Source organism: Gorilla gorilla, chromosome 2 (assembly GCF_029281585.2).
Source record: "Gorilla gorilla gorilla isolate KB3781 chromosome 2, NHGRI_mGorGor1-v2.1_pri, whole genome shotgun sequence".
Classification (NCBI taxonomy): Eukaryota; Metazoa; Chordata; class Mammalia; order Primates; family Hominidae; genus Gorilla; species Gorilla gorilla.
Window position 1 is genome coordinate 135196630 of NC_086017.1, and position 20651 is coordinate 135217280.

Genomic DNA, 20651 nt, shown 5'->3' on the forward strand with positions numbered 1-20651 from the left:
GTTAAATAACTTGCCTCTTGTCACACATCTAGAATTTTAGAGCCAAATAGAGGAATTTGGGAAAGAAAGAGGAGGAGAGGATTATGGTGGGAACTTACATTGACTTCATTTCTGAAATGAAGTTATGCTGTCTGACCTGGTGTGAGTCAGTTAAAATATTTACCAAGCCTGGGCACTGTGGCTCACACCTGTAATCCAAGCACTTTGGGAGGCTGAGGTGGGCGGATCACCTGAGGTTAGGAGTTCAAGACCAACCTGGCCAACATGGTGAAACCCCGTCTCTACTAAAAATACAGAAATTAGCCAGGTGTGGTGGCAGGCACCTGTAATCCCAGCTACTCAGGAGGCTGAGGCAGGAGAATCGCTTGAACCCGGGAGGCAGAGGTTGCAGTGAGCCGAGATCGCACCATTGATTGCACTCCAGCCTGCGGACAAGAGTAAGACTTTGTCTCAAAAACAAACAAACCAACAAAAATTTACCAAGTGCCTACTGTGTGCCAGGCACTGTTTTGGGCATTGGGGCGAGAGCAGCAAGTAGGCAGTGTCTCTGCCCTCACAGAGCTGAAATTTAGGAGGGGAGAGAGTCTCACAGACAACTGGCCAGCACTCCAGCAACTCCCACATCAGGGGATTCCAGCTGCTCTGCCCTCCACCAGGCTGGAGGATGGGCCCCATGGCAGCTCTGGCTGGCTAGGTGTCTGGGTATGGAATGCCTGAGATTCTCAGAAGGCCTAGTCAGGGACCCTCAGGCAGACACTTCCTGCTTCTCTCTGTGCCCTGCCTATCACCCTTTTCCCTTAACTTAAACTTCTCTCTTTCCTGCAGGTCAGCCAGGATGGCAAAGCATTACTAGATGTGCTGCAGCGGCCCCTGAGCCCTGGGAACTCCGAATCCCTCACGGCCACAGCCAACTACTCCAAGGCAGTGCACCAGGTGCTGGACGTGGTGCATGAGGTGTTACATCACCAGCGACGGCTGGAGAGCATCTGGCAACACCGCAAGGTGCGGCTCCACCAGCGGCTGCAGCTCTGCGTCTTCCAGCAGGATGTACAGCAGGTAACAGGCTCTGAGCCCTGGTGTCCATTATCCATTCTAGGAAGCAGACCGAGCTCAAGTCCCTGACCTAGGTGATCAGGCTTAGGAGATTTATAGAAGGACATAATGAAATTCAGCTCTCAACTGCTCCACAGAACCCTACCAAAACACAAAACAAAAACTGGACCTGTGAATTGCATATTTCTTGCCTAAGTGACTTTATAGACTGGCCTTCTCACCACGTGGTGTTGGAAAGGGAGACTCAGTCTCAGGAACCGCAATTCCTCGTAGTCATGTGGCACATTTTTCTTTTGTTTTGTTTTGTTTTTTGGAAACAGAGTCTCACTCTGCCGCCTGGGCTGGAGTATAGTGGTGTGATCTTGGCTCACTGCAACCTCCGCTTTCTGGGTTCAAGCGATTCTTGTTCCTCAGCCTCCCAAGTAGCTGGGATTAACGGCATGTGCCATCACACCCAGCTAATTTTTGTATTTTTGGTGGAGATGGGGTTTCACCATGTTGACCAGGCTGGTCTTGAACTCCTGACTTCAGGTGACCCGCCCGCCTCGGCCTCCCAAAGTGTCAATATGAGTTAGGATTAGGGCCAACATGGCACATTTTTCTTTTGGTGAGCTTGACCCACACTCAGGCAATGATTGCTAGACAGCTTGGTGGTGGTGGGTTATCCAAGCACTGTCAGGCTTGGACCCCACATACGGTCCATCTGGGATGCAGGTGGCCTGCCAGAGTGAAGGTGAAGTGGAGTACAGGAGCCTTCAGAGGATTCCTTGACAAGGTTGGACCAGGAAAATCAGATTTAAAACCTGGGCTGTTGTTCAGTGTATGTTTCATGATTACAGGTTATTCCTGACTTTATGTAGTTTTTTTTTTTTGTATTATGACATCAGTTGTTGCTTTTTCCTTTACCACTAATAATAAAGAAATGGTTATGTTTCTGACCACAAAAGGACAATCTTGCTACAAATGCCCTTTCAGATGAAATAACCCATTCTTTTCTCCTTGTACTTTCTCTGTTTCTGTCTTCCAGAGGACCCTGGGATCTTTGCTGGAGGACTAATATACTAGCGCGGGGGGAGCTGGCTGGGAGATGGGGACTGAGATCCAGGCTCACTGTCATCTGCCTCTTAGTTCACCATAGGAAAACTAAGGATGGGCTTAGTTGTCCTAGGATGGGCTCTGCAGAGCTGCAGAGAAGCTGCTGGGGTGGACGCACTCGTGTTCAAACACCTGTTTGACTTTTCTGTGGCTACCGTGTAACTCCAGGATTATACATATAAAATAACAATTCACTCTCCTTTCATTCTTTTGTGGTATCAACCAGGTATAATCCAAGTATAATCTAATTTATCTACTGTATTATATAATACAATGTAATCCATTGTATATTTCCAGTATAGTGAAATACACATGGAAAATTGAGAGCCAACTGTACATGTCTTTGGGATATTTGTTCCCTTCACAGGTGTCATTAGAGGGGCCTCTGATGCTGGGTGCCTGAAGTAGTCAGGCAGAGTGGAGGGAGAGTTGAGCATTGTTATCACTGACTGTGACACTCTCTGAATAGGGGGATAGTCACTGTGCAATCAGTCCCAGGAACAGATGGGCCTTCGAGCATGTCCCCACTTCTTGGGCTGTCATAACTCCCCTTGAAGAGTCCTCTTCTGACTGGAGCATCAGTTGAGTTATCAGAGGCAACACCTCAGTCCCAGGAGAAATGGGCACTACTGATGTGCTGGCTGCAGTTCTGAAGCCCTTGTGGGGCCTGCCGGGAGTGGAGAAGCAAGTGAATCAGTTGCCTACTCCTGCCATCTGGAGCTATCCTGATAAATATATCACTCCTGAGCACAGGAGAGCACAGGAGGCAGTCTATGATTGAGACAGAGTGAGGTACCAGCCTCTGAAGGTACAAAGGAGAGGCGTTGCTATTTCAGTGAACTCTCCATTACTCTCAGAGATGATCTGGGCCATGAATTGTGCAATATCCATGGTGTCCTCTTTACCCTCGTGCTGATTTTATAGCTGTTGTCCTGGAGAGCTGCAGAGGGGCTGCAAGGAGGGTGTGTGAAAGGCCTCCCCAAGGGGAGGGTGGCATTCCAGACTCCAACTATCAGGGAACTGCTGTAATCTGACTTTTCTGTGGCCACTCTAAACTAAAGCTAAGAAAAAGTATAAAACCACACCTGTGGTTGTTCTGCATCATGCTTTCAAAAATGAGAGCCTTTCTGAAATTAAGACCCTGTCAGTTCATCACTTTCTTGTTTGTAAATCCATGAGCATGAAATCTTTTTCCATTTATTTGTGTCCTCTTATTTCCTTCAGCAGTGGTTTGTAGTTCTCCTTGAAGAGGTCCTTCACATCCCTTGTAGTTGTATACGTAGGTATTTTATTCTCTTTGTAGCAATTGTGAGTGGGAGTTCACTCATGATTTGGCTCTCTATTATTGGTTTATAGGAATGCTTGTGATTTTTGCACATTCCAGAATTGTGCAAAAAATCAATTGCATTGATTTTGTATCTTGAGACTTTGCTGGAGCTGCTTATCAGCTTAAGATTTTGGGCCGAGATGACGGGGTTTTCTAAATGTGCAATCATGTCATCTGCAAACAAAGACAATTTGACTTCATCTGTTCCTATTTGAATACGCTTTATTTCTTTCTCTTGCCTGATTGCCCTGGCCAGAACTTCCAATACTATGTTGAATAGGAGTGGTGAGAGAGGGCATCTTTGTCTTGTGCCGATTTTCAACGGGAATGCTTCTCGCTTTTGCCCAGTCAGTATGATATTGGCTGTGGGTTTGTCATGAATAGCTTTTATTATTTTGAGATACCTAGTTTATTGAGAGTTTTTAGCATGAAGGGGTGTTGAATTTTATCAAAGGCCTTTTCTGCCTCTATTGAGATATCATGTGGTTTTTGTCATTGATTCTGTTTATGTGATGGATTATGTTTATTGATTTGCGTATGTTGAACCAGCCTTGCATCCCAGGGATGGAGCTGACTCGATCATGGTGGATAAGCTTTTGGATGTGCTGCTGGATTCATTTGGCCAGTATTTTATTGAGGATTTTTGCATCAATGTTCATCAGGGATATTGGCCTGAGATTTTCTTTTTTTGTCGTGTCTCCGACAGGGTTTGGTATCAGGATGATGCTGGCCTTATAAAATGAGTTAGGGAGGAGTCCCTCTTCTTCTATTGTTTGGAATACTTTCAGAAGGAATGATACCAGCTCCTCTTTGTATCTCTGTTAGAATTCGGCTGTGAATCCATCTGGTCCTGGACGTTTTTTGGTTGGTAGACTATTAATTACTGCCTCAATTTCAGAACTTGTTATTGGTCTATTCAGGGATTCAACTTCTTTAGTCTTGGGAGGATGTATGTGTCCAGGAATTTATCCATTTCTTCTAGATTTTCTAGTTTATTTGCATAGAGGTATTTATAGTATTCTCTGATAATAGTTTGTATTTCTGTGGGATTATTGGTGGTATCCCCTTTATCATTTTTTATTGTGTCTGTTTGATTCTTCTCTCTTTTTTTCTTTATTAGTCTGGCTAGTGATCTATCTATTTTGTTAATCTTTTCAAAAATCAGCTCCTGGATTCACTGATTTTTTGAAGGGTTTTTCGTGTCTTGATCTCCTTCAGTTCTTCTCTGATCTTAGTTATTTCTTGTCTTCTGCTAGCTTTTGAATTTGTTTGCTCTTGCTTCTCTAGTTCTTTTAATTGTGATGTTACAGTGTCAATTTTAGATCTTTCCTGCTTTCTCCTGTGGGCATTTAGTGCTATAAATTTCCATCTGAACACTGCTTTAGCTGTGTCCCAGAGATTCTGGTACGTTGTGTCTTTGTTCTCATTGGTGTCGAAGAACTTCTTTATTTCTGCCTTAATTTCATTATTTACCCAGTAGTCATTCAGGAGCAGGTTGCTCAGTTCCCATGTAGTTGTGTGGTTTTGAGTGAGCTTCTTAATCCTGAGTTCTAATTTGATTGGACTGTTGTCTGAGAGACTGCTTGTTATTATTTCCGTTCTTTTGCATTTGCTGAGGCGTGTTTTACTTCCAATTATGTGGTCAGTTTTAGAATAAGTGCGAAGTGGTCCTGAGAAGAATGTATATTCTGTTGATTTGGGGTGGAGAGATCTGTAGATGTCTATTAGGTCCGCTTGGTCCAGAGCTGAGTTCAAGTCATGGATATCCTTGTTAATTTTCTGTCTTGTTGATCTGTCTAATATTTATAGTGGGGTGTTAAAGTCTCCCACTATTACTGTGTGGGAGTCTAACTCTCTTTGTAGGTCCCTGCGAACTTGCTTTATGAATCTGGGTGCTCCTGTATTGGATGCAAGGAAACCCAAAATGGAAAAAAAATCACTAAAAATTATTTTCCATTTGTTACAGAAAAGGAGGGAGGCATCACATGTGAATATGTAACTACGTTTTTCAAAGTGTGATACTTGGACCCCTGCATTAAAATCATCTGGGCAGAGTGGAGGGCTTTTTAAAAACAGATTATCAGGCCCTGTTCTACATTTCTTGATTCAGAATTTGGGAATGGGGTGAAGCCTATAATTTAAAAAGAACCCCAGGTGATTCTTAAGCATTCTGAAGTTCAAAACTGTTGGCAAGAGTTTGAAGCCTTAGTGTTAAAAAGTATAGTGCCTCCAGAAACAGACAGCAAGGTACCAGGCAGAGGAGGTTCTCTCAGAGAGGTGGGAGGACCCAGCCTCTGCTCTGCTGGGAGGGGACGGGTGCAGGTGGGCTGGGGCTGGAGAGGCCCAGGGTTAGGGGCAGCTGAGACTTTGGGTCTCTGGACCCTCAGCTGGCTTCCACCCAACTTCGGGTCTGCCAGGTGACAGGATTGCAGCTCTCAGTGGAAGCACAGTCCGTACACCTGCTAATGAGTTTCTGCTGAGCCCTCTCAGAAGAATGATGGCTTCTCCTGCCATAGCAAGACATTTATTTTGATCATATTTGTTCCAAAGAGGGGACGCAAAATGAGTTGCTGGTAATTGGGCATTTCAAGTGATGCCTGCATGCTCTCCAATTGCAGCCGATGGGGAGCTGGGTGGTACAGGCAGCCTAGGAGCTGCTCCCCTTCGGAACTAGTGCTCAGTGTGCTGTGTGAGGAGACAGAAATAATGATGTGGCAGACTCTCCTGAGTGCTCTTCACACTGTGTGTACTTGAACCTTTAACAGAACAAAATGTCTTGTAGATGCCTGATGGCATATAAATGATCCTTAATTTACATCAGAATAATGGCTTTCTAAATGTAGGGGGCTGAGGGCTGAGAGGTAGGAATTAAGAGAGGATAATTCTTTAGTTTACCTAAAACATCAAGCATCTTCGTGTTTTACCCGTGGATCCAATTATGACACAAGCTGAATAACCTATTTCAAATAAGATGACTTATCAGAGAGAACCAGGTGAGGAATCAGAGAGGTGAGATTCTGATTCCACATATGGTTGCAAAACGTCTCCATTTCTTTTCATGGGTTTTGTTCTTCCCACTCAGGAAGTTTTCAAATTATATGTGTTATTCACTTACCCATTTATTCAGCAAATACTCTGAGAAGAAAACAGCAGCAAATCAAATGAACCCCCTGTTTACATAGAGCTTACAGTCAGGGGTGGAAATAAAACAACACCCAAACCAAGCAAGTATGCTGTGTGTCATATGGCGATAGCTGGTGATGAGTGAGTGGAGAGCTGAATGAATGAGCAATGAGGATGTGTTTAAGAAGAGGTTCTGGGACTGGGCACTGTGGTTCATGCCTGTAATACTAGCACTTTGGGAGGCTGAGGTGAGCGGATTGCCTAATCTCAGGAATTCAAGACCAGCCTGGGCAACATGGTAAAACCCTGTCTCTACTAAAACACAATAAAACTAGCTGGGTATTGTGGTGTGTGCCTGTGGTCCTAGCTATTCAGGAGGCTAAGGCATGAGAATCACTTGAACCCAGTAGGTGGAGGTTGCAGTGAGCCAAGACTGTGGCATTACACTCCAGCCTGGGTGACAGAGTGAGACTCTGTCTCCAAAAAAAGAAGAAGAGGTTCTGTCACATGGAATGGTATTTACAAAGTCCTTAAGACCAGAGTGGTTTCCCATGAGCTCAGATGCGTTCATGGCCACTATACAGAGATTCTTTGTTAATAATTCTCTTCAAAAGAACATTTTCCAGCTGGGCGTGGTGGCTCACACCTGTAATCCCAGCACTTTGGGAGGCAAAGGCAGGTAGATCAGCTGAGGTCAGGAGTTCAAGACCAGCCTGGCCAACATGGCAAAACCCCGTCTCTACTAAAAATACAAAACATTACCCAGGCATGGTGGTGCGTACCTATAATCCCAGCTACTCAGGAGGCTGAGGCAGGAGAATCGATTGAACCTGGGAGGCAGAGGCTGCAGTGAGCCAAGATCACACTACTGCACTCCAGTTTGGGCAACAGAGAGAGACTTCATTTCAAAAAAAAGAAAAAGAAAAAAGAAAAGAACATTTTCCCTTCTCCTTGGAAATTAGAAAAGACTGTCTCCTGTGCTGAAAGGCATTGCATCTTGATTGTATGCTGGTTGGAATAAACACAATTAGATGAGGAAGAAAGGGGGTGATTAGGGAATTATGCATAATGGCTGTTAGGTTAACTTTCAAATCTAGTCAAGGATGTGAGCATCTCTTTTGGAAAAGACTGTTCTTGGAAAAGACTACTTTCTGGTTGAAAAGTCAAGACGAGAAACCAAGAAGATCTTTACAAGTTGTTACAAGACTGCCTGCCTGCTGTAGTGGCAAGGAGCCTGGGCTCACCTGCGTTGTTATCCTTAGTGATGGCATTCCTGAATGGGGTGGCAAAATTCCTCTCAAGACGAGCAGGGCAGGGACCTTGGCCACATATGCACGTGGCAATTCATGGCTATAAACAGTCATTGTGTATCTTCCAAGAGCAAGATGCAGGCAAGGATGCTGTGTGATAGAGGAGAGGGAAGGGTAGCATACAAATGGTGAAAAACCCATACTCTTTACATCCTTCTAAGAACTAACTACCTGCTTAGTGGGGCAGTGGAGAAGGTGGAGATGCACAAAGAGAGAACTTTGAGTGCAGACTGAGATAGAGTTACAGTGGGAGTGTAGAGCAGGAGATGTTCACTCCAAAGTTCTGCATTAGAGGGGTCAGTTTGAGTTCAGTTCAATTAAACATGTATTAAGCAACTGCTCTGTGCTGAGTACCACACTCTGTCCTGGGAGTACAAAGAGGTTGGAGTCTAGTGTGAGAGACAGGCCTGTGGGCAATAACTGTAGTTTCAACAGAATAAGAGAAACACCCACTCCAGCCTGAATGTGTTATTAACGAGTTAAGGCTTTCCATAGCCAATGATTTTGAGGCAGAGCTTAAAGGATAAGTAGGAGGTAGCCTGGAAAGTGGGTACACGAGAGGAAAGGATATGGAAAGTGAAGGGAAAAACAGAGCAAAACTTAGGAGATGAGAGGCAGCTTTTAGGGTATTGGGGGGTGAGGCAGGAACTCACTAGAGGTGGGATTAAGAGGGGGTAGGGCCAGGTATAGGAGACTTTGTATGTCAAGGTAACGGGCTGCTCAAAAAGTATACCCTGGTGAAAAGCCCTTTTGAGAATTCATGGGTTAATTTCATTTAAGTCTGAGGGTATGTCTTTATTTATTTATTTATTTATTTATTTATTTATTTATTTTTGTATAAATATACGGAGTCCAAGTATAATTTTGTTATATACGTAGATTGTGTAGTGGTAAAGTCAGAGCTTTTAGGATATCCATCACCCAAATAACATATATTGTACTCATTAAGTAATTTCTCATCACCCAGCCCCTTCTCCCTTTCCGGTGTCTATTGTCTAGCACTCCACACTCTGCATCCATGTGTATGCATTATTTATCTTCCACATATAAGTGAGAACATGTGATATTTGTCTTTCTGTACTTGACTTGTTTTACTCAAGATCATGGCCTCCAGTTCCATCCATGTTGCTGCAGAAGACATGATTTCATTCTTTTTTATGGCTGAATAGTATTCCATTGTTGATATATACCACATTTTCTTTATCCAGTCATCCACTGGTGGGCACTTAGGTTGAAGTTATGTTTTTAAAATGGATTTGGTATTCCGTTTTATTATTGGGATTCAGCTAGATTAACAATTTATAATTTATTTTTAAGCCTTAGTGTATAAATTACTTCTTTGAAACTAAAGGCACATCTTTCCCAGAATCTGACTGACAACCATTATTGAGTACTATTTCCCATTCCAGTTCAGGGGCACAAATCACTGTCACTTATGCCCCTGAGTATCCCTTTCCATAGTCATTCTCAGAACGAGAGTATGAGCATGGAAAGGGAAAAAAATCTTAAGGAAAAAAAATATGTTATGTCTGTGCTACCCCTCATAACTCATTCACTCCTGTACCAGTGACTAGTTCTACCTTCCACTCAGTTATTCAAGACATGCCCCTGGGGGCCAGGCTTACCACCTGCCTCTCCATCTCCCCCATAGCCAATTACCAAGTCCTGGCAATTCTTTCCCCCAGCCTGTCTATCTATAGACACTGCCATTGGCCTCACCTGGGTCACCATCACCTCTTGTCAGAATTTCTGCCTCCTGTTTTCCCTTCTCTACTCTTGCCTTCTCCAGTTTATCCTCCACAAAGCAGTCAGAGCAATATATATACACATATATTTGAGACAAGGTCTCACTCTATTGCCCAGGCTGGAATGGTGATATCACAGATCACTTCAGCCTGCAACTCCTAGGCTCAGGGGATCCTCCCTCCTCAGCCTCTTGGGTAGCTGGGACTACAGGTGTGCACCACCATGCCTGGCAATTTTTTTTGTATTTTTTGTAGAGACAGAGTTTTGCCATGTTACGGAGGCTTGTCTCAAATTCCTGGGTTCAAGCAATCCACCTGCCTCTGCCTCCCAAAGGGACAGGATTACAGGCATAAGCCACTGCACCTAGTCAGTCAGAGCAATAATTTATAACTGAAAATGAAAAGTGTCTTTATCCTCCTTGCAGCCCTTCAGTGGCTCTTAGGATGAACAGTGGATTCTCCCATTCAGCACACCAGGGCTCACCACAATCTGGTTCCTGCCTTTTCAGGGTCCATTTCCTACTTATCCCCTACGTAAGCCATGCTGGTCTTTTCAATTCCTAATTTGGTTAAATCCTACTCTCTCTCAGATCTCAGCTAAACCTCACTTCTCCTGAGAAACCTTCTGTGACTCCCCAGAGAAGATGCATTTGGCTGTTGACACTTTTCACCTTTGCAATGAATGATGAATTGTGTGATTTAGTGTCTAGTGCTTGTTACCCCTATAGACTGAGTTCTCAGCATCAGGCCATGCCTGCCTTGTTTACTGCTACACCCCCACCTCCAGAGCTGCTCTAGTGCCTGACACTGTGGCACAATAAGACTATTAAATAAATGTCCGAATATGTGAATACTTATATACCCACACATGCTTCTCTGCTGCCTGACAAAAACAAAAAGATAAAACCTCCAAAATTGGAAATGCTCAAATACCAATTCAGAGCCATCGATAGGTATGAATGACTATCATGCTGTATATCCTGACTATGATTGGTAATTGAGTATTTTAAATATGCCTTGTAGATGAAGAGAAATTATTCAGGAATAAGATTATAAGGAGTACCTTGATGGGTGCTTGTACTTAGGTAGGGTCCAGAATTTGACTAGAAAGTCAATTTATTCTTTAACCATTGACGTTCAGATTCTGGGACCTTGTTCATCTTAATGGAATGCACTAGAAACTGACAAATATCCAGAATCTCAAGCCACACATAAATTTATAACGTGTAATGTAATTGTCAGGCACTGCTGATGTCTGCTCAGGAACATGTTTCTCTGCTGCGCAGGATCTGCATGGAAAGTCAGATTGTACTCCCGAGGCTGGAGGACATGGAATCAGGGTCCAGACAATATGTGGTCTAAACACATGTATCATGCAATGATGGCTCTAAATGAACTGTCTGAAACAAAATAGTCAGAAATTAGAATCTTTAACAATACTTCATATATTGACTATGTTTATCTAGCCTCAAATACTTTCTCAGTCTGGATTACTAAAGTAATTTTGTTAACTTCCTAAATTATTTGCTTTTTGATTTGTTAAATTGATTTCTGCATAGCTCCTGAACTTTCGTCGAAATTGCACATATTTTCCCTACAGCTTCAATTTTAATGGTAGAAATTGGACTAAATGATAGCACTAGAGCATCACAGAGCAATCAAAGTTATGTTAAAGTGAAGTAAAAGCTTCTCAAATATGAAAGAAATAGGTTTTTAAGTGATGAAGGCATAGCCAATTAAGTAAAACTAAGTGTCACTAAAAATAAATTGACATTTTAAAGAAAGCAAAGTAACTTAAAAAGGAAACAAATTGCGTTTAAAAAATATTTAGAAGTTGTGAAATCGTTTCTGGGGAGTGCAAACACTGTATGTGGGTGAACTAGTAGATGAAAAATATTCCTCTTCAACCAATTTGCTTCAGAATAACCGATTTTCTTAAAGCTAGAGATAAAAAATGAAATAAAACAAAACTCATGAAAACATTGCCAGACAAGCAGGCCATACTTAAGTGCTCAAAACTAAATTTAAAAAATTGTAGTCTGAAAAATCTGTTATAAATTCCAACACATTCATAAATGACCACTGGTAGTTCTTTTGTATGCAAAAAATTATCATCAAACCTCAATTTGTTTTCAAAAGGGATTGATGAAAGTTTATGCATTAAAATCCTAAAACTTTACTATACTTGGCACCTAATATATGGGAAACTTTGTGACTACAAGTATTTACCTTTGACCTTGCATGCTGAAGCTCGTAACTCCTGTTACAGTACAGAATTGTGAGATCTAATTGTGGCAAACCAAGTAAAAATATACTCTCCTGATTTTTTTTGGTTGAAGTTTCACCGTAAGTAATTCTAGAGAAACGCAGGCTCTTCTAAGATATGAACATGTAAAGTTCCTTTCAGTGCTGCCTTTCAGTGTTTGCAAAAGGTAAAAATCCAGCACTACCACAATTTCTTTTTAGGGTTGTGCCTCCAGAATACTTAAAATATGTATATTTCCAGAATATATTATAAAGTGTTTAAAATCTCCATAATGTTTAGATGAATTCATTTTTTATTTATAAAAAACTTTTTTTCTTCATGATGATGGACAGTTACTCCACCTGTCTTCATTAAGTGGCTATTTGTTAAGCCTCATTTTTATATTCATATATACCTTTCTCTGAACTAGCACAATCACGATGTGGGCTTTGTGATCCTGTCACCAAAGACTTTGAAAATGTTCATACCTTGCACACTGCAGATATTAAATATCCCAAATGTCAGAGAACTCCCATGCCTGTAGTCAATGGAATGATTTGGTTTTACCTCTGTTTGCTGCAGGGCAATCCGTTTGAGACACAGGAATGAGTTAAACCATCCTTTTAAATAGACCTAGTTCATCTAAACCATTTTCCAGTAAGTGCTTCCAAAATCTGGAAAGGCTAGTACATCATTAATTAAATGTTTAGTTAATGGTTAATATTGCAGGCAGTGAGTGGGCTCACTTGAGTTTTAGCAGGATCTATAACAGGTGTGTCTATACTGTAATTCTAATTTAATTGTGGTCACCTGATTTACTGAGCACCAACTCTTCAGAGATCAAAAGATGATCTCTGGGATACACACATTTTTGTTAGGCCATCTGCAAGAATGCAAAATGGGTATTAAAGGCTTTCATCCTCCCTGCACGTCAAGGCTTTTACTAAGGGATTTCCATCCTGCCTCTCAAGTGCCCCTCAGGAAAACTTATTTTCCACCCTTCTTAGCATCCCCTCTCTCTCACCCCTCTATTGCCCAGGCGTCTCTGTTCCAGTGTCTCTAAATATCAAGGAAACTGTCTTGAAGCCAAATCACTAGATCTTTAGCCTGGAAGAACATGAAGTCTCCACTGCTTCCCAAGAGACTCAGATATTAAAGGACTTAGGATGCAAACACTTTAATTTATTTGTTTGTTTGTTTGGTTGGTTGGTATCGATTGGAGGAGGGAGATGGAAAGAAGCCAGAGGGGGCTGTTGTCCTAGTGGTCAGATATCATGAGCATCCAACTGGGGACTGACTACCCTGGACTTTGCTTTCAAGATTAGGAAGGGAAGTCCCAGGAGCACAATGAGGCAGGATCCCCATGACTGGTCGCCATTGCTGTTTGTGTTCTTATGGCAGCATGACGGATGAGTAATGAGGGCCAAGATACTGCCCAAACTGCTACTACCTAATTTCCTGCCAATATCTTTATGTGATTGGGTAGAAGTGGTGAGGGGGTTAAACTGTGCCTGATGGTCTGTGTAACTTGTTTAAAATAATGAACTAAGAAAATGGAAAAAGTAATGGAAGGATAATATGGAGATCAAAAAGGATAAGTTGAATTTAGGTAAAGGTGGGACTATGATATTGCCAATGACAGTAATGAAATCCCATGGACTCACAGCAGATTGACCATTTCCACCTGAACTGCTGCTTTACAACTGGGATGGGATATGGGGGTGGTTAGGACTCTAGCAGTTGCACATGTTGTCACGTCTTTCCTTCTGCTAGAAAGTCATTGTTGCTGTTATCCTTCTTTGACCAGGTGTTGGACTGGATTGAAAACCATGGTGAGGCCTTTCTCAGCAAACACACTGGAGTTGGGAAGTCCCTACATCGAGCCCGGGCCTTGCAGAAGAGGCATGATGACTTTGAAGAGGTGGCTCAGGTGAGAAGCTGTTTGTGTGTGTGTGTGTGTGTGTGTGTGTGTGTGTGTGTGTGTGTGTGTGTGTGTGTGTCTAGATGAGGGAGACCAGGGCTGTGGCTTTGGTGTTTGGTGAGGCATGATGGGTTGATAACCTGTGGCTGCTGGGCTGCCTTCCTGCCTGATGCAAGGAGTCCTTTGTCTTCTTTTGGATTCTAGGTGAGTGGTAAAATAGATGCCCACATTTATGGTCTTTGAAAAAAATCTTCCTGCTGGTGTGATCTAAAAATGCCTTGTCCACAAGGTGGTGCTGGCAGGAGGGAATGACATTATTAGATTCCTCATAACCCCAGGGCTACTGCTTATGATTGTCACTGCCAGTGAGTGAGAGCTAAAAATCAGTCCCAGCTCTATTTACAAAGCCACATACCTTCCAGGACCTGGAGAAATAGGTGGCACCTGCTCACCAGCCATGCGCTCACAGGGTTGAATGTGCCCAGAGAACCTGCCTTCGTGTCATTTGTACAATATTTAAACTGCCATTTATATAATGTTCAGTCTTTTAGCTGAGCTGCACACCTGATCCAAAAAGGGCACTGTTTTTGAATTTATACAAAGATGTTGTATGACAGGCCCTGACCATTTGTCTAATAGTATAATTGTTTTAAAGTGTTTTTGTTCAGAGCCTCCACCTCAAAAATGTTATCCTAACTCTGTTATATTTCTGCATTGGGGAGTTTTTCCAAACGGGTCCTGAAAATTTTCATTTTCGAGATGAAGTACTGCTCTCCAGTTATTTTATCAGGCGTGATCAGCTGCCATGTAAAACAAAATAATGAGGAGTAAGGCAGGGAGGGTGCCAATATGGGACAGAGGGGTGGGTGCTGCTGAAGGAGTGAGAATGACAGAGCTAGGTTTTGCCATATCACTGCTTTAGCCAGAGCTGACTTTGATCCCACCAGGCAGACAGCCCTCAATGTGGGCCCTACTTTGGGCATTGTACAGAGCCCTGGGCCTCACCCAGGGAGGCTCCCAGCCCCAGACAGACTATGTGCTATGGATGCAAAAAGAGATGGCATATCAACAACCAAGCAAGAACAGGAAAGTCATGGAGCATTACTGCATCTCTAGGGGACCTGCAAACATATGCTGAAAAATGAGAGGCCTCATAGAAGGCAGAAAGACCATGTCAGTGGCGACCTGAGCCCAGGGAATATGGGTGGATTGGACCCAACCTGTGGGATAAAGAAAGCCTCATATAGAACCCTTGTGCACTGTTGATGAGAATGTAAAATGGTGCAGGCACTGTAGAAAACAATGTGGAGGGTCCTCAAAAATTAAAAATAGAAGTACCATAGATCCAGCAACTCCACTTCAGGCTGTCTCCCTAACATAACTGAAAGCAGGGACTCAAACAGATTTTTTTTTTGAGACAGTCTCGCTCTGTTGCCCAGGCTGGAGTGCAGTGATGTGATCATGACTCACTGCAACCTCTGTCTCCTGGGTTCAGGTGATTCTCCTGCCTTAGCCTATTGAGTAGCTGGGATTACAGGCACCTGCCACTACACCCGGCTAATTTTTTGTATTTTTAGTAGAGATGGGGTTTCACCACATTGGCCAGGCTGGTCTCGAACTCCTGACCTCAAGTGATCCACCCACCTCAGCCTCCCAAAGTGCAGGGATTACAGGTGTGAGCCACTGTGCCCAGCCATCAAACAGATATTTATACACCCATTTTCACAATATTCAAAAGGTGGAAGCAACTCCAGTGTCCATTGACGGATGCATGGATAAACAAAATGTGTTCTATTCAGATAATAGAATATTATTTAGCCTTAAAAAAGGAGGGAATTCTAACATACGCTACAACATGGAGGAACCTTGAAGACATTATACTAAGTGAAATAAGCCAGTCACAAAAAGGACAAATATTTTATGATTCTACTTATACCTAGAGTAGTGAAATTCATGGAGATGGAAAGTAGAATGGTGGTTGTCAGAGGCTGGGGAAAGGGAGGAATGGGGAGCTATTGTTTAATGCAAGCTTATCCAGCCCATGGCCCACGAGCTGTATGTGGCCCATGATGGCTTTGAATATTGCCCAACAGAAATTGGTAAACTTTCTTAAAACATTATGATTTTTTTTGCAATTTTTTTTAGCTCATCGGCTATCATTAGTATATTTTATGTGTGGCCCAAGACTTCTTCCAATGTGGCCTAGGGAAGCCAAAAGATTGGACACCCCTGGTTTAATTGATAACAGAGTTTCAGTTTTGCAAGATGAAGAGTTCTAGAGATGGATGATGGTGATGCTTGCACCACAACACTGTGAATGTACTTAATACCACTAAATTATACACTTTAAAATGGTTATAATTGTAAGTGTTATATTGTGTATATTTTACCACAATAAAAAAAAAAGAAAGCCTCATAGCCAATGAGGACCTTCTGCAGAATGAGGTGGACTTTGCCAATGTAATAGACACAGGTCCCAATGCACCTTATGATGGACAAGATGCAGCACAGATCCACAATATCTGGTCCTGGGTCATTCCTTTCTAGGCTGTTAGGGGGCAAAGGATGGGAGAGGGCCACAAGTATCCCCTGACTGCTGAGAGTGGAGGTTGTAGTACATGGGGTGGTCTGTTGGAATAGGGCCATCCCATAGCTTTGGTGCTTCTGCCTGTGGGCTGTCCTATGGCTCAGCATTCCTCACTTAGAAAGGACATCCCCAAAGCCACCCATAGCCCTGACCCAGCTCAATCTTCCTTGCCCTCTGCCTGATATAGCCTCAGAGGCAATGCCAATCTTGGTTATAGGCCCATGTTTTGGTTATAGGCCGCAGTTTTTGCATTTTGTTACAACCATTCAAGACCCATGGCCATCCCAGTCCCATTTTTCCCAACTGTTCCTCCACCTTCTCACTGATGCCTGATATTCCTTTCACATGGGACAATGCCTTTCCATCAGTGGCAAAGACACATGAATTTAAATTCATGCTAAAGAAAGAATGAACACATTTTTGAGAGCTTATGTTTCCATTATATATCTTGTCTTATACCAATCCTGAATGTTAGGTAGTATTTGCCTTGTTTTATAGAAGACAACACTGAGGCTTAGAAAGTTCTTCCATGTGCCCAAGTCATCCAGCTTGTCAGGGGCTCTGCTGAGATTCAAACCCAGGTCTGTTGGATTCCAGAGTCATGTTCTTATCTTAATTCCATGCTGTCCCTCCTTATTGAGGTATAGGAAGTGGGCATAAAATTCATTTCTAGGTGCCCATTTGCTTATGGGAAGTGTGGGACAAAGAGAAAGGGAGTGAGGGTGGGGGATGTTGCCACCCTTATTGACATCCATTACAACTTTCCTCTGGCCCTTCCAATGAGTAATCCACTGGCATAATCCACATCTCCCTGACTCTGCTTTCTGATAAGACTGTATTTTTTTTGAAAGAGAAGACAGAGTTCTAACTTCCAAAAGGCTCATGCTTTTAGAAGGAGTGTTTGCTCTGGAAAGGAGAAAAGCAGATGTGAGCTTCAAAGGGAGCACTTTACCTGGGGTTTGTGAGCCATCCCATTACCCTGAAATTAGCCTCCAGAGCTGGATCTTGTAGTTGGGGAATTAATCCTGCCTTATTCCTTCATCACCACTCTGGGAGATTGAGCGGCCCAGCATCCTGGGATTGTTAGTCCACATAGGAAAACCAATGCTGACCACAATGAAGGCGGGTTGACTGTCAGTAGCAGCCTGTCTGAGACCTGCTTTGTTCTGTACAACGTGATTGCCATGTTTAGGTGGTGAAAAGGGAGTAAACTAGGAAGGAAAGGGTTCTTCTTTCTCTCTTGTTTCTGCTCTCAATTAGATGAGGGCCACTGGGAGAAGAGGAGTGGTTTTAATCAGGAACTGAAAAGTTCTCGAGTAAGAAGAGCAATGACAGAAAGCCAAAGCATGGACACTCTTGTTCTTTGTTTGGGTTGCTGTTTATGAGATGTGTTCAGGAAGGCCATATATGCTGTGGGGTAGGAGCCTGGGGTAACTTATAAGCAATACTCTAAAGGATCATGATTCTGTGAAGGGACCTCTTTTAGCCTTATCATTTAGGATTCCTTTACCTGAGACTGATAATGAGAAAGGAATTCTGAGCACCCATTCTCTGTATTTAGGTTCAAAAAATTGTCTTGAATCAAAGCAGAAAGACAGCTATTACATCTGTCACAGCTCCTGGAAATTTGTCCTTCTGCAAGGAAAAGCAAGCCCTCAACAGAGGGAATGGCTACCCACGGGGAGGGGTTGAGGCAGTGTAAAGCCCCTGAACAAATACATTTCCACCCTTGGGATAGTGGAGGCATCTGTGATTCTTACCAGTGGTCAGTCTTTGTAGTAAAGACATTTAGGGCAGCTATTAAAATAGATGTAAATGATATCTTTGAAGAATTTATGTGGCAATCCATTATCCTTCATTAAACTTTAACTTTTGTGTTTAATAGCTCTTGAACAAATTTTAAACAAATTCTTCAAATGCCATTTGAAGATGAATTAAATATTTGAGTCCTCAGTTCATCCTGCAGATGGCACTCTTTGAATGGCTGACATAGAAGCTGAGCTGACTGGGGAAAGGCTTTGCAGTCATGACAGCCTCCCTAGGGAGGAATCCAACATTCAGAGTGAAGGCCCAGGAAGGGATACACCAGGGAATCTGTGTCTACAGTTTTCTAGTCTAAGCTGCTGAGGTTGTGCGTGCTCAAATAGAAGTCCCGGGCACTGGTGGGAACCTCTCCTGGTCCTTAGTCAACTAATGGACTCAGTTTGCCTATAATCTCACCAAATGACTCAGGCCACCGAGTAGTTTTTAAGAGACACATATTTTAAGAGACATTAGGTGTCATCAAGAATATAAACAAGTATAAGATGGAGTTCCTGCCCATAATAGGATGGCTGTCAGGGGATAGATGTGTCCATGTCTGCCCAGGTGGTGGAATAGAATGTAGTACTGTTATATTGTCCTGAGATATTTGCTATTATGAGGTAGGTGAGTATTCAAGTGCCTGTAGTTTACATAACAGCTGTGCCTGCTCTGTTAGTGGTCTGCTTTATGGCCTCATTATCTGAAATGCCAGATTTTCTGTATGCTAATTTAGTCAAAAATTAGCAAGCGTTTATGTTCAAATATATATTATCTAAAGCCTCAGAGCACCAAATCACATTTAAGCAGCTAGACATATTAAGTAGCATTAATGTAACATTTTGAAAGAGCAGACAATTTAAAGAAAGACTTAAAGAAATAGAAAAACATGGGCACAATTAAGTACTTTATTCAGTAATCTCTGGTTACTTGTTTCTCTATCCAACCCTTGTGGTTTTTTTGTTTTGTTTTGTTTTTTTATCAAACTTGAACACACTTTAAAAAAATCATTCTGAAACTGGAAACCATCATTCTCAGCAAAGTAACACAAGAAGAGAAAACCAAACACCGCATGTTCTCACTCATAAGTGGGAACTGAACAATGAGAACACATGGACACAGGGAGGGGAACATCACACACTGGGGCCTGTTGTGGGGTAGGGGGCTGGGGGAGGGATAGCATTAGGAGAAATACCTAATATAAATGACGGGTTGATGGGTGCAGCAAACCAACATGGCACATGTATACCTATGTAACAAACCTGCACGTTGTGCACACATACCCCAGAACTGAAAGTATAACAATAAAAAATAAGAGCTATTATGAAAGAAGAATTAACAGAATGAATGGATAATCCAAACAAGTGGTAAGAGAAAGAATCAATGATGACAAATGTTCTGAACTCTGTAGGCAACTGCATTGTGCTATCTTGATACTTTGTTGACTTAGTAAAACTGGAACTATAAAAAAAAATCATTCAAAATAGGTAAGAATAGAAGGAAGGCATTTTAGTGGATTTATCAGTGACCTTGCCCACCGAAGATACTCTGAGTACAATCAGCAAACCTACCATAGTAATAAGGGCAAAATAAAATAGGATAATCCACAGAGATGGAAAGTCTGTGCCCTCAGAGTTGGACAATAGCCCTCATCAATTTTCATTTCCCATCAAGTTTCTGTGTTGGGCACTGAAAAGTTAGAGTTCCACAGTTTCTGTCTTGAGGAACTCAAAATCTAATTTTAAAAAATGCATCAAACATGTTCTAACCCTCTAAGAAATTCTGTGACAAGAAAAGAGGCATAATGTTTGCTCCTTTAGGATTTTCAAGGGGCATTTCTAGTGAAAGCTACATCATCTGGCAATTCAGTTAATATGCAGTGATGCAGTGACCTTCAAAGTAAGTTCCTTCTTTCTCTTCTTGCCAGAGATGATGACCAATTATAGCAGCTGCAAATGCAAGCAGAAGGAAAAGGTGGGAGAGCTTAAATAGATGATTTTTCACACTCTAGCTTCTTAACAAGGATGAAAGATTCTTAGGCAAATGAAAAAAAATAGTGAGGAAGAAAGCCAGGAAAATGCAGAAAAATTAATGTCATGAAGTGGGCAAGTGGAGGAATGTGAAGCAGCAGAGAAATAAAGGATAGTCTTGCCCTTTGGATCTTGCATGACACGTTTCCCGTTGGGGTGGATTCAGAACTTTCCCTCCCTGGAGCACTAGGGAGAAGTTACTGGTATGAGCTGATGGGAGACCGTCTGGTGAACACACTGAGGATGAAAAAAGATGTTATATCTCGTGGATAACTTCCAGTCAGGGGTTTTGAAGGTCACTTTATGTGGATATGATGTAGAAAATTGGGAGAGGGCAGGAGCCAATATCCAAGATATTATAGAGAGCCTACCATGAACCTTTTATTAACCCCATGAACTGTCACCCACATTTGCT

The 20651-nt window shown here is 42.5% G+C and overlaps 1 protein-coding gene across 26 annotated transcripts in view; it reads left to right on the forward strand.

The window, feature by feature from the left end:
- Positions 1–20651, forward strand: part of KALRN (kalirin RhoGEF kinase) — a 688751-nt gene that overhangs the window by 298557 nt on the left and 369543 nt on the right. For all 26 annotated transcript variants that reach the window (XM_031009044.3, XM_031009045.3, XM_031009050.3 and 23 more), the window contains exons 9-10: positions 826–1056; positions 13706–13828. In XM_031009044.3, coding sequence (XP_030864904.1) covers positions 826–1056; positions 13706–13828 — 354 coding nt within the window. The remainder of the gene's footprint in view (positions 1–825; positions 1057–13705; positions 13829–20651) is intronic.